This window comes from Suillus plorans (genome assembly GCF_016647745.1).
Source record: "Suillus plorans strain S12 chromosome Unknown HD556scaffold_14, whole genome shotgun sequence".
Lineage (NCBI taxonomy): Eukaryota > Fungi > Basidiomycota > Agaricomycetes > Boletales > Suillaceae > Suillus > Suillus plorans.
Window position 1 is genome coordinate 716544 of NW_024537398.1, and position 13061 is coordinate 729604.

A 13061-nucleotide genomic window follows, 5' to 3' on the forward strand; every position below is an offset into this window, starting at 1 on the left:
GCAGGATTTGATATGCTCGCACTCTGAGTCTGATATGGACGATGAACCTGTGAGTACTAATACTACGGATGACGGACCGCATACTATTCCCGACATTGAGACTGGTGGTTTTGGAGATTGGGATAAGATGTTTGGAGGGAGTAGTAGTGAGCGCCAGGCTTACGAAGAGAGGACACCAACTCGTAACTCAGAAGTTATCGACTCATATCCTGACTGCGCTCGATCATACAGCAGGGGCTACACATTCCTCGACTTATTCAATTCAGACGAGAACAGCAAACACCGTGCAACGAATCCGTATTATCCATTCAGTGGCCAGAAAGACTGGGAAGTTAGGTCATGGCTACTTCGCTCTGGATTAAGCATGGGGAAGATAGACAGTTTTCTTTTGCTCAACATGGTGAGTAATAAATTCTTTTTGATAATATACAAATTTTGAAGGTGTCTTCTTTAGATAAAGACCCTTCCATTGTCGTTCCATTCAGCCAAGGAACTGTGCAGCAGAGCAGAAATGTTGCCTAGTGGCCCGCGCTGGATGTCTCAAGTAGTACCTACAGCACATCCCACGAAATTGCCCGTTGTCTTGTATTGGCGTGATCCCTTAGATTGTATTTCAGGCCTTCTCAACCACCCTGCCTTTCACAATCATCTAGACTTTACACCTCGCAGGGTGTATAGCACTGCGCAGCGGCTGTGCCACGTGTATTCAGAGTGGATGACTAGTGATGATGCGTGGAATATGCAGGTACATAGTCTCATCTGTGCAAGTCGTCGTACTTATCGATTTTCGGACAGTCGTCCCTACCAAGAGGTGCAACACTCCTGGGGACCATCTTATTGTCTGACAAGACAAATATATTAACCATGACAGGCAACAGAGTTGCACACCCCCTTCTTATTAGTCTTGCCAACATAGGCATGTCCATGCGACTCAAGTCATCTTTGAATGCCTTTGTGCTTACCGCTCTACTTCCTGTCCCCAAATTCATTCACAAGAAAAAATGCATGCGAGGCGTACTTGAGGATCGCCTCATTCACGAATGCTTAGATATTGTTCTCCGTCCACTCAAGCTGGCTGCTCACAAAGGAGTCATGCTATCGGACCCTGTTGGCCACAGTCACTACTGTTTACACCACTCACGAGCTACATTGTCGATACCCCGGAGGCCATGATGCTGGCTGCTGTTGGTGGGAAAACCTCCCCAGTCACTACAGCCATGTACAAACAGTTTGGAGACCCTTTCCGTCATGAGCCTCGCACACGAGCAACTACACTCTCCCAGCTGGACATTGCGCGGAGTAAAGCTGATCCCAACAACATTGAGGCATTTTTTCACGAAGCACAGAAGCTTCGTTTGAATGGTGTGAACGCACCATTCTGGATGGATTGGGTCCTCAGTGATACATCACATTTTCTCACTCCCGAATTTCTTCACCTCATTCATCACAAGTTCTACGACCACGACACAAAGTGGCTTATTTGCGCAGTAGGTGATACAGAGATTGACTTTCAGTTCTCTGTGTTGCAGGCTGTCACTGGGTTCCGTCATTTTCATGGTGGGATTTCAAAGCTCAAACAGGTTACAGGACATACTCAATGCAACATTCAATGCTTGATCATTGCAGTCAGTGCGGATGCAATTCCTAGTGCAGTGATGACTGCTGTACGAGCTCTGATGGACTTTCGATATCTCGTACAGTCACCCGTAAATGACAACATCCTACTCGCCTGAATTTCCACTGCACTTGATCATTTTCACGCTAACAAAGATGCTATTATAGAGGGTGGATTTCGTCATGGTCAGCATGGCGGAGTTATCGAGAACTGGTACATACCGAAGCTTGAGCTCATGCAGTCCATAGCTCCAAGCATAAGGAACACCGGAGTTCCTCTGCAATGAACAGCCAACACCACAGAGCATGCCCACATACACATAACAGAAATAAAAAGTCCTGCTCGCTTGAGCAATAATAATAATTACGATCCCCAGATATGTTGCCATCTTGACCATGCCGATAAATGCTGCCACTTTGACCTCGCTATGAGTCTGCTTGACAATGTCCCAGACTCAGGGCAGCAGGATCCAGATGATGATGAGAAGGATGAGAATGTTGATTTTGACGCAGATGACGATCGCGATATCCCAGCAGATCTTCTTACGACAATGAAATACCCTGGACATTCACGTCCAATCACCAATTACTTTGGAATTGCCAAGATCCTCCAGCACAGGGAAGTGGGGACAGTCCCTGTGCCACTGTGTTCGTTCGTTGTTGAACACACAGCATTTCACCTCACCTACAACCCTTCTATTAGAAATATATCTGTTGACGATGCTGCCATTAAGTTTGGTCTTCCTGACTTACGACCAGCTATTGCCGACTTTCTTCACTGTGAGGCTACTCATGGGAGGGATCACATACATACTAGTGGGGGGGCTAGAAGAGCTGGACCTACTGCTTCACTTCCCTTCAACAAACTTCAAGTCTGGTTTAAACTTCGGGTGCAGGACACCAATTTCCACGATGCTAGCATCATACGGCCTGCGCAGACCCTCAATTGTGCACCTTCTTCTGATCCCTGTACACATGGCCGGTATGACACAGTCATCATTAACAATGAGGCAAGGTACTTATGGCCAGAAGATGGTCTTCATGGTACATTATGATCTTGTTAAGACCATGCACAAAGGGTAGGACTGATTCCAAGGGGCTTGGCTTCAGCTCGTGCGCTGTGCCCCTTACCCGAGTATGTGCCCTTAACTTCAGAATGAAGTCTGGAGAAAGTCCAGTGAAGTCCGGAGGACTTCTGGAGGAGCATGGGAAACTTTGGAAGGACTTTCCGGATGAGTGCGAAAACTTCCAGATGAGTGCGGGAAAGTTCCGGAGGAACTTCCGGAAACTTGGAGGAATGGTGGAGCAGAGGAGCAGAGGAGCAGAGGAGCAGAGGAGCAGAGGAGCAGAGGAGCAGAGGAGCAGAGGAGCAGAGGAGTGGAGCTCCAGCCTAGGGAATGCCTCCCTAGGCCTGAGATGGATATTGACTAAGCTGGAGGACTAGAACTGATGTGAGGACTTAGTGTGAGATCCAGTGCGAGGACTAATATGTGTAATATTCAGACTGAGGAAGTATAGAGACTTTACAGGGTTTATATACTACAAAGGACTTAACAGAGAATCAGTCAGTGCAGTGCGAGGCTATGTGAGGCTATGGACGGAGCATATAGAAACATCTAACACTAGTCTATTGGAAAATAGTAAATGAAGACGGAAATGAGGACATAGGAAAATAAAGGCGGAAATGAAATGAGGTACGGAAAATGAGTTAGCCTAACTTGAGAAGGAATGTACAAAGGGAAAAGGCACAGAAGATAGACGTGGGTCGGATCTGGATGTTCGGAAGTCCGGAGACAGGTGATTACCATAAGAGGATGAGCGCTGATTTAAGGTTTGAGTTTGGACATGACAGATAGGTCAGATCCAGAGAGATATGAATGTCAAATCAGATGTCTGGACATCGGATCCGGAAATTGGGCAAATAGAGAAGCTGAAGGTCTGGAGACATGGATAGGGGATCCGGATGTCCGGATGAGGCGTGGGAACATTATCAGATGTAGGTCTGGAATACGGGATATGACAGATCTTATGTCACACTGAATTGTTTACTTATTGTCAAGTCGCAGGTCATACGATTGGCCAAATCAGGCTTATCATGTGTGCCATTAGAAAAAGTGGCACGAATTGGTCATGGAAGGACCACTTTCTGGTTTACGTGCATCGCTTTGACATTGTTTTGCAAAGCTCCAGTGCTGATGATCATGAGCCAAGTACGCAGCTCCACTTGCTCAAATGAGCGAAGCATTCGAATGGCACTTGGGTGGGTGATGTCATATCTGTGACACAGCTCAGAGCACCTGTCAACTTTGTCCCTCGCTTTGGTGCAAGTGCGGACAACCATCTCACCCCATATAATAGCATGGAACATGCTTCTCAGTTTTGGCTCAACAGGTATTGGGATAAGAATGTATATTTTCCCCTTTCCATGTAGCTTTTGGTGTAGCTTCCATACTATGTGACGTTCGTGATGGTCGAGTGGTCTAGCCTATGCCAGTAGTTATTCTAGTCTGTTTTATTCTTAGATCACTGAACTGAGTACTGAATTTTGATGGGCGCTATGTGGCGATAAGCTCGTTGTTTGTCCCATTATTGTCTGTGTACGAAAAAATGGCATTCTTTTTCAGGACCGTTGACAATGGAATCAAATTGTCATTGTTGTTGTCTATCCCCGATGTCACCGATGTCCATACGATGAACAAGATCACCTCTGACGAGCTCAATCGTCTGGTCACTCATGAGGGTTCACCAGAGGCCTCACAACCGCTGGGACACCTGCTCTCCAAAATATTTCAGTCTTTCACAGTTCCTCTTCCTGATGTATTCAGCCTTAAAATCCCATTCGGAAAAATCCTTTATCGCAACCAACGCATCAACAAGAAATTCAGCGGGACCTCGCCCGATACTCTTGTGCCACTGTACAATACTGAAGCGAAGGCTTGGAACTGGGCTCTTCCAGTTGACCCTCCTAAAAATGCCAGTAGTAGTAGTCGTTTGGCTCAGGGCGCAGACTCGGAGGGCAAGTCAGAGGGTGATGATACTATGCAGGAAGCAACTCATGAAGAAATATTTGCTGTGTTTTTCAATGCTCTGGCTGGCTGCTTAGCAGCGTCACAGCCCAAACTAGTAGAAATGTGCTTTGCAACCAGCACATGGAGCACAGCCAGTGCACAGAAGGCATTACCTGGCACCGACATCAAGCGCAAGCCAGATCTCGTTCTATCTGACGATATATCGGCAAAGTGGGGGAACATCAGGGTATCAGCTGAACTCACTCACAGTCGATACTGGCCTGCGATGCGACTCGGGAAGGCTGCAGATACCCATGCCTATCTCATGATGAGTGAACAGCCATGGAGGCATTTTGCTCTCATATTATCATTCACAGACGAATATTGCCACCTTAGAGTCCTAATGTATGATCACTCTGGTGGTGCTGTGTCTCCTCGCTTCTGTCATATCCCACATTCCGGACCAACATCCGACGACGTTCCCACGCCTCATCCGGACCTCCGGACCTCCTGTCCATGTCTCCAGACCCAATCCTCTATCCGTCCGGATCCCTGTACTCCTGCATCTGATATCTGGACACCAGATCTGATATCCACATCTCCGGATCTCCAGATCCGACCTATGATTCATATCCAAACCCAAACCTTAAATCAGCGCTCATCCTCTTATGGTAATCACCTGTCTCCGGACTTCCGAACATCCAGATCCGACCCACGTCTATCTTCTGTGCCTTTTCCCTTTGTACATTCCTTCTCAAGTTAGGCTAACTCATTTTCCGTACCTCATTTCATTTCCGCCTTTATTTTCCTATGTCCTCATTTCCGTCTTCATTTACTATTTTCCAATAGACTAGTGTTAGATGTTTCTATATGCTCCGTCCATAGCCTCACATAGCCTCGCACTGCACTGACTGATTCTCTGTTAAGTCCTTTGTAGTATATAAACCCTGTAAAGTCTCTATACTTCCTCAGTCTGAATATTACACATATTAGTCCTCGCACTGGATCTCACACTAAGTCCTCACATCAGTTCTAGTCCTCCAGCTTAGTCAATATCCATCTCAGGCCTAGGGAGGCATTCCCTAGGCTGGAGCTCCACTCCTCTGCTCCTCTGCTCCTCTGCTCCACCATTCCTCCAAGTTTCCGGAAGTTCCTCCGGAACTTTCCCGCGATCCTCCGGACCTATTCTGCTTTGGAGTTTGTCCTTGCAGCCTTTCCTCTGTTTGCTTCTACTCAGGACTTGTCCTGAGTAGCCATTACACATATCCCTGTCAGGATGAAACTCCATCGTAATTTCCGGAACTTTCCTGCACTCATCCGGAAAGTCCTTCCGAAGTTTCCCACGCTCCTCCGGAAGTCCTCCGGACTTCACTGGACTTTCTCCAGACTTCATTCTGAAGTTAAGGGCACATACTCGGGTAAGGGGCACAGCGCATGAGCTGAAGCCAAGCCCCTTGGAATCAGTCCTATCCTTTGTGTACGGTCTTAACAGCTTTGATATTTACAAACAACTGGACGTATTTTCACATATCATCGCTGCTATCAATTTCGGGAGTCTAGAGTGCGTCGGCTATGATCCGACAGTTTCATTCTCAAAAGGTAGTGAAGGGTTTCTTATTGACTGGGAGTTTGCCATTCAGATTGCCACGGATCATAAATATCCCATCAGTGGTACAGTAAGTACACCTTATTCATTAAATATTCAGTTTATTAATTGATTTGCCAGGGCACAGTCCCTTTCATGTCATGCAGACTTCTCAATCAATTTGCAGTCCTGCAGCAGGAGGTGAACCTGGAATCGAAGAAGATGAAGACAAAGACAAAGAAGAAGAAAGAGACTCAGGGACGCAATTCAGTCGACAAACCAAAAACCCCGAAATCATCCTCTGATTCTCTGGCGCTACCTGTATCATACGTCACCCAAGGCTATGCGGATGACCTGGAGTCCCTTTTTTCATGTTTGCTTGGGTTTGCATCAAGTTTAGTGGTCCCAATGGTATGGTGCGCCAGGAGCGTGTGCCTTCATTGGTGGATCATTGGACCAGCCTTGACCTGGCATCGTGCGCAGCCTTCAAGATCACCTTTTTCGCAAATCCAGGAGATGAAAAGTGTCTCACAGACAAATTTCACCCGTACTTCAAGCACCTGATCCCCCTCGCAATAGAGTGGCGTAGAGTTCTGGTGGACAACATGATTCACCCCGTTACCTTCAACACCATTCTTGCTGTACTCAACTCTCATCTTGACAAACTCCCCGACGACAAGGAGCTTGTATCTGCTGTAGACATGCTCAAGAATGATGCTGTCATTCTCACGAAGTGTGTCAAGGGCAAACAGATTGCTTCAGACTCTCCCTCTGTGGTAGCACCCAAGCGGCAGAAGTCTCATCATAGTGATACCGAGTCCGACTCAGCATCGGGCAGTGACACATGACCAGGAGGTGAAGCCTACTCATTATCCATATTCAGCTATTTTTCTTCTTCACTGACTTAGTATGAATGGCATGTTTAACTTTAGCAGTAGTATTTCTAGAATCTCACTGGCTTGTACTACTATGTTGCGTTTTTACTATAGTTCACTGACCGGTACCATATTGTTGTTCTAACTATATCGTTCTTTTTAAGCTTTTTTCAAGTGTATCTTGTTACAATCAAGGTACTAGTAGTACGCCAGGATGTGATATAGTGTCACTACTAGTAGTTCTGCTACGATTCATGTTATGTGTAGCATTTTTGCTTATGTGATCGGCAATCTCTCTTATGAGTACTATTACTAACGATGAAGGTTTTTTCACGCTAGTAGTCATGCGAATCGATTCGGAGTACGACGTGATAGTATACAATCCTCGTGGTGGTATGTTTCTTTATTACTCAGGCTATTACTCTTATTAATGATGAAGTTTTCTCTTGCTACCCATATGGCTATTGAGTAGTACACGGATGAGCCATGGTATAAAATCCTCGTAAGTCTGGGATAATTTATCAAAGTCACCTCTTCCTGTGTTCTTCATTACAGTCATGCCTCCTCGTGCCATCACCAGTCCTAAGAAGAAACAATCTGGCAAGCACAAAGGATCTGATGCTTCAAAGGCCGGCTTGCCAAAGAAGTCTCAGGCTGCAGACATTGCTGAGGTACCCAGCATGGTACCCCTCGTGTCCCTCGGCCTGACTGGAGCAGAAGCTGAACAAAATGCTCCCCGGCGTTCTGGTCGCCCTAACGTGGGAACTGGAGGTAGGAATGCGCAACTGGAGAAGATTGGATCAGTACTGCAATCTAAGCCTCGGACTCAAGAACATAAGGGTATGACATCCCTTGGTCCCAATATTCCAGTCAATCCTCAAGCCCCAGAACCGCATCGTAAAGGTTGAAAGAATCATTCAAACGTAGGCGTCTAATTAATTTTGTTACTCATGTTGATAGTTTCATAGGCAGTTCCTCCACCCTACAGCTCACTCATTAGGGATGCTCCAGATGCCCCAGCCAAGGATATCATTGCCACAGGGCCCAGCTTTACATCCCAGCAACCTGGTGGAAGGTTTGGATTTGCTGCTCCAACAGAAATAGCTCATTCCGGTACTGCTCAGCCAAATATTCAGGCATTGCACAACCTGTATGTCACCATTGGGGCGAAGGACGCTGAGCAGCGTGCTCGGGACACTATTGCCGAGCAACGAGCTCGAGATGCCATTGCCAAGCAACGAGTTCAAGATGCCATTGCCGAGCAACAAGCTTGAGATGCCATTGCCGAGCAACAAGCTTGAGACACCATTGCCAAGCAACGAGCTCAGGATGCTATCGCTGAGAAGCGAACTCGGGATGCAATTGCTGAGCGGCATACCCAGAACGCTGTCTCTGAATATCCAGTGGTTTTGCCGAGGTCCGTCTTTCTGGAAGAGAATTTAGATCCAGCCCTACATCAGCATGATGACACTGTTAGGGCTCAGTGTCGTCTGACATCATTTGAATCTGAGGATAGTGACTCTAAAGGCTGTAGCAGTGATGACAGCGATGACAGCGATGATAAAGATGCTGATGAAGAGGACAGTGGAGAGGATGATGAGGAGGAGGGGGGAAATGACGACATGGTCAAGAGCTCACAGCAGTTTGGTTGGGGGGAGGCTGGCCGATGCCAGAAAGAACACCCAGGTACACATTCTCATGGTGTGATTTTGCTTCACTAATTCAATGTTATAGGATTTGTGGAGGATGTACCACCTTCACAATCTCCAGTCACTCGCTCTCTCACACCTGAAATTCAGTTCCAGTACTTGCGCGATGAAGATGATGTAGTTGCCCAGATGAGCCTTGATAAAACCTCGGTAAGTTTTCTGCTCAAACCGGGAGTAGCTCTCATTTTATATTGTTTGTCCAGCGGAATGAAAGCTCTCAGGTATGGCCATATTGTTCAATTGTATCATGCTTACCATTGCCTTTCTTTCAAGGACCCTCCAGATATCTCACCAGGACTGCAGCGGCAAGCGTCCCAACATATTGAGGTGAGATTAGGGAGACCATTTTAATTGACGCTCACCATCGAGCAGACCATCACCTCGAAGCCTGACGATGTACTGCAACACCACCATAAGAAAAACGGAAAGCCACGTCTTCCTGACCCTGAATCCCTCGAACTGCTGAATCAAGTGTCTGAGTGTGATGTTCAGCCATCGAAAAACAAAAAGTCCAGGTCATCACGTGGTGGGCCAACACCCAATCAATTATCTTGGTACGGACCACACTGGAAAATGTTTCTGGAGGACGCCAAAGTAGAATGTCGTGTGCAACATGCCCTGGAGAACTTGTTTCTAACTTTGGTGAAGAATTTTTCAGGAATAATTACTGAAGTTTTTATTGTAGTATTGGTTGTGTGGGATACAAACGGTAAACAATTTGAAGCTGGTAGGCACTTGTTCATTCTCATTTGTTCTCGAACTAATATGTTATATTCTGATGCAGGGGTTTGGCCAGAACAAAAATTTAATATGACTCAGTTGGTGCGTGCATAACTGACTTTGTGCCAATATCTCATTGACAGTCTGTATTAAAGCTGTATGACGATCTTTCGACTTGGCGATCTGACTTGAAGAAAACTGCCATAAGCATTGCACCAGTATCATATTCGCTTATTCCTCCGCTTTCTGTCCCCATTCAGGAACGTGCTGCTTGGGTCGAGCACGCTGCTGCTGAATTGATCAAGGGAGCATTCTTCTTACGCTTTGGGGTGGACAATCAGGTAAGTGATCTTGTGGTGATTGCAACTCTACTGATGGAAGATTTCTAGGGGAGAACACAAAACTTCGCACATCCCGCCCTTTGTGAAGCCGTCATCATATTCTTTTACACAGGACCATATCGAATCGCACGAAGGATGCCGGAGACCTTTAGCAAGGAATTGCCACTCTCATGTTTGGCTTTGGTTGCTGTGGCAGTAATTTTGTCTCCCTCGCCAATGTTGTGTGTTAATTTTTTGTCTTGAAACTAGTTCAATTGTGTCTTCGACGGTCTTGTGAAACACGGACATGGGAAGTCATACCCAAATTTTTCCACCAAGGACTATGGCCCCGTCTATTGTCGGATGCTCGAATTGCTCAAACATATCCTTGAGGATGTGTATCATGGACCTAGGCTGTCAGCTCAACTGCGAGAATGGGCTGCAGCGGCATGGTGAGGATCTTTTCTCTCCAATAAGTTTTTTCCTGATTTTCATTTGTACAGGGCTGCAGCTATGAATCTCGAAGGAGTTGTTGAGGTGAGACATGACCACCTGCAGATTCTTCTTGACTAAAAGCTTCGTATTCCCGCTCCCCAGTTTATATCAATCAAGCATTTATCGTTCTTGGCGCATCGTATCATTGTATTCCCGATCGTGATCTACTACTGTATGTCGTGGTCATGTTATTCAATATATTGGTTTTGTTTTTTTTGTTTTAGAATTTTTGCATTGTCCAGTATGTGTAAGCAGTACAGTGAGCAAATGTCTGTACAGCTCTGGGTCTCTGAGTGCTCTGTGAGTGTCTGTACAGAGATGGACAGCAAAAAATTTGCAATTCAAGTAGAATTTCGTAATTACTGGGTGGTCTGTAGGTGTCTGTACAGAGATTCACAGCGCAAGGTGTCACTGTGATGGACTGGCTAATTGGGACCAAGCTGTAGCACTTGCACGCTGTGCAGCGCTGTACAGCGTGAAGTGGTTTACTGATGTAGTTTATAATCTTGTCTTCTCTCTTCATTTACACCTCAGCCTTTCTACTCAACACGCTGAGGTACATATCACACCGTCTTCATACTTTGTCTCTTACTCATCGTGTCTGTACTATAGACTTGTCCTTTCAGGTATTATGAATATTATTAGCGTTTCTACTCAACACACTGAGACTTGTCCTTTCAGTCCAACATTCAACACAAAATAACACATTTCGATGCAAATTTTAAGTCCTTCTAAATGTATTTTCACCTCAGGCAGCACTTCTCGGTGCCTATAAAGGGTTTAAGAGACCTGGTTTCTATGTTATGGGAAACTAGTCTCTGAGACCCACCCTCCCGCCATCTAATAATAGTACATGCTCTCGCATTCCCTTGCAGGCCTCCAGCACGGTGCACCTCCTTATGAGCCTCCAGGGCCCCTCCCATGTAGGCCTTCAGGATACCTCCAATGCTCCAATGCTTCCAGGCGCTACTTCCTCCACTAACACAAGTACCATTCAACATATTCGTCAGCTCGGTAGTTTTGCAGGTGTGTTTCAATAGCTTTGCTCCAAGTATGTGATCATATCATTCCTAAGTTCTTAGTACACTAATTGATATCCTGCACTTCATCTTGCACCCCTCTTGTACATCCATTGCATCCTCTGATGCACCCTCTGTCACATTCTGTTGCACCCTGTTGCACCGCTGTTGCACCCTCTGTTGCAACCTCTTGCACCTCTGTTGCACCCTCTCACACCTCTGTTGCACCCTCTTGCACCTCTGTTGCACCCTCTTGCACCTCTGTCGTACCTCTGTCATACCTCTGTCTCACCCTCTCACACCTCCATCTCATCCTCTTGCACCTCTGTCCCATCCTCTTGCAATCCTCTTGCACCTCCACAGGCTCCACCCCATCCTCTTGCGACCCTCTCGCAGCTCTGTTCTATCCTGTCGCACCTCCATCCCATACTTTCGCACCCAAGAGAATGCAGACTGGCGACGACGCTCTTGACACCATGGAAGCTGCGCTATAACTCGGTGAGTCAAATGTCTGATGTTTTTGAAAATATTTAATAGGTCTTACAATCACTCCAAGTTCTCCATTGCGTGGATTGTATCCCAAGCTCCCTACGCTACTCAAACTCGAGCTCTGGACCATGAGCAAAACGAGGCACAGTTGATCATACATTCACATTACCTGATGTCTTCCTTCCTGCCCATCTTGTCCATCTCCTCTCCCTTGTTATCCTCCCCGCCTTCTTCCCTCTTCCTGCTCTCATCCGTTGTCCATATTCATCTAAGTCACGTCAGCAGTTGCTGATGTGCACTGGGCGTTTTTGCATGGCATTTGCGGTGTTGGGAATTGCATGGTGGAGCTCAAATATCGATTGCACAAAGACACGGTCCCGAGAGACCTCTACGACATCCCATCGTCTGCAAACTTATAGTTTGGTCGGCAGCACTGTTATGTTCTCGCTTACCTGTATTGGGCCGTGGCTCAGGCTGAGCCGCTGCTGAGAGTAGTAGAAAGCAGGTGCATGTTGTAGCACTCGAGCTCGCGCTAGGCTTGTATTCAGCTGATTCACAATTTATGTCTAATGCCTGTTGCACGATAATCACTTCCCATTCAATCCGACACTTTGACATCAGACCCGACACTTTGACTGGTGGACCCGACATTTCCCGCACATTGGACCCAATATTTTCCCGTGCACTTGTCCTATCCGTGTCCCGTCCTGTCTTGCTAGCCCCACTAGGTGCATACTCACGTCGTAGCCAGCGCTATTACATGTTTTCCCATAGTCCGCAGCGCCTCATGTTTATTTACATGTACTTTGGATCCAAAATACTCCGCCGCTACTTTCACCTACGGGTTCCGAATTTCTACGTACTTACATATATATTGGACTGACCTCAAGCATTATTCATCATCCAAGTAGTGGGGAGCCGTTCCCTGATGCTTTGTGGTCAAACCTGATATTTCGTAGTTCTTAGCTAACCCCTCGGGTCGAACGCACTTGTCTACAAGTATAGCAGACTAGGCCGCACAAGACCACAACATTTTATATTGCTGATTACTTACTTCGTGTAGTGACCAGTAATTGTTGCCACATTACAGCGTCATGATCAAGATCAATTGCCTGTAGAATGTGAGCTCGAGACGACATGGATCTCTTGATGGGAACTTCAAACCTGCCTCTGCATCCCAGCAGCTCATGAGTCATAATGAATCATCTCATCATGGTCTAACGCATC

General features: G+C 46.5%; 4 protein-coding genes across 4 annotated transcripts; 3 read left to right on the top strand and 1 right to left on the bottom strand.

Moving 5' to 3' along the window:
* Nucleotides 1–34: 34 nt before the first annotated feature.
* Nucleotides 35–1733, top strand: HD556DRAFT_1440610 (uncharacterized protein; the record flags this gene model as incomplete). The annotated part of the gene is made up of 4 exons (XM_041306144.1): nt 35–400; nt 455–745; nt 796–1053; nt 1119–1733. The coding sequence occupies 4 exons, from the start codon at nt 35–37 to the stop codon at nt 1731–1733; spliced, it is 1530 nt and encodes a 509-aa protein (XP_041163081.1).
* Nucleotides 1734–2042: 309 nt separating this feature from the next.
* HD556DRAFT_1440611 (uncharacterized protein) lies at nt 2043–3058 on the top strand (the record flags this gene model as incomplete). The annotated part of the gene is made up of 2 exons (XM_041306145.1): nt 2043–2629; nt 2680–3058. The coding sequence occupies 2 exons, from the start codon at nt 2043–2045 to the stop codon at nt 3056–3058; spliced, it is 966 nt and encodes a 321-aa protein (XP_041163082.1).
* Nucleotides 3059–7639: 4581 nt separating this feature from the next.
* On the top strand, nt 7640–10404 carry HD556DRAFT_1440613 (uncharacterized protein; the record flags this gene model as incomplete). The annotated part of the gene is made up of 12 exons (XM_041306146.1): nt 7640–7979; nt 8055–8323; nt 8399–8768; nt 8817–8941; nt 8995–9012; nt 9065–9118; nt 9164–9518; nt 9576–9613; nt 9667–9852; nt 9901–10047; nt 10102–10283; nt 10335–10404. 12 exons carry the CDS (start codon nt 7640–7642, stop codon nt 10402–10404), a joined length of 2154 nt encoding a protein of 717 aa, XP_041163083.1.
* A 665-nt stretch (nt 10405–11069) lies between these two features.
* On the bottom strand, nt 11070–13030 carry HD556DRAFT_1306297 (uncharacterized protein; the record flags this gene model as incomplete). Its single annotated transcript, XM_041299895.1, has 10 exons — nt 11070–11095; nt 11156–11366; nt 11648–11833; nt 11890–11953; nt 12004–12080; nt 12134–12222; nt 12287–12587; nt 12634–12672; nt 12702–12718; nt 12889–13030. 10 exons carry the CDS (start codon nt 13028–13030, stop codon nt 11070–11072), a joined length of 1152 nt encoding a protein of 383 aa, XP_041163084.1.
* Between the last annotated feature and the right edge of the window lie 31 nt (nt 13031–13061).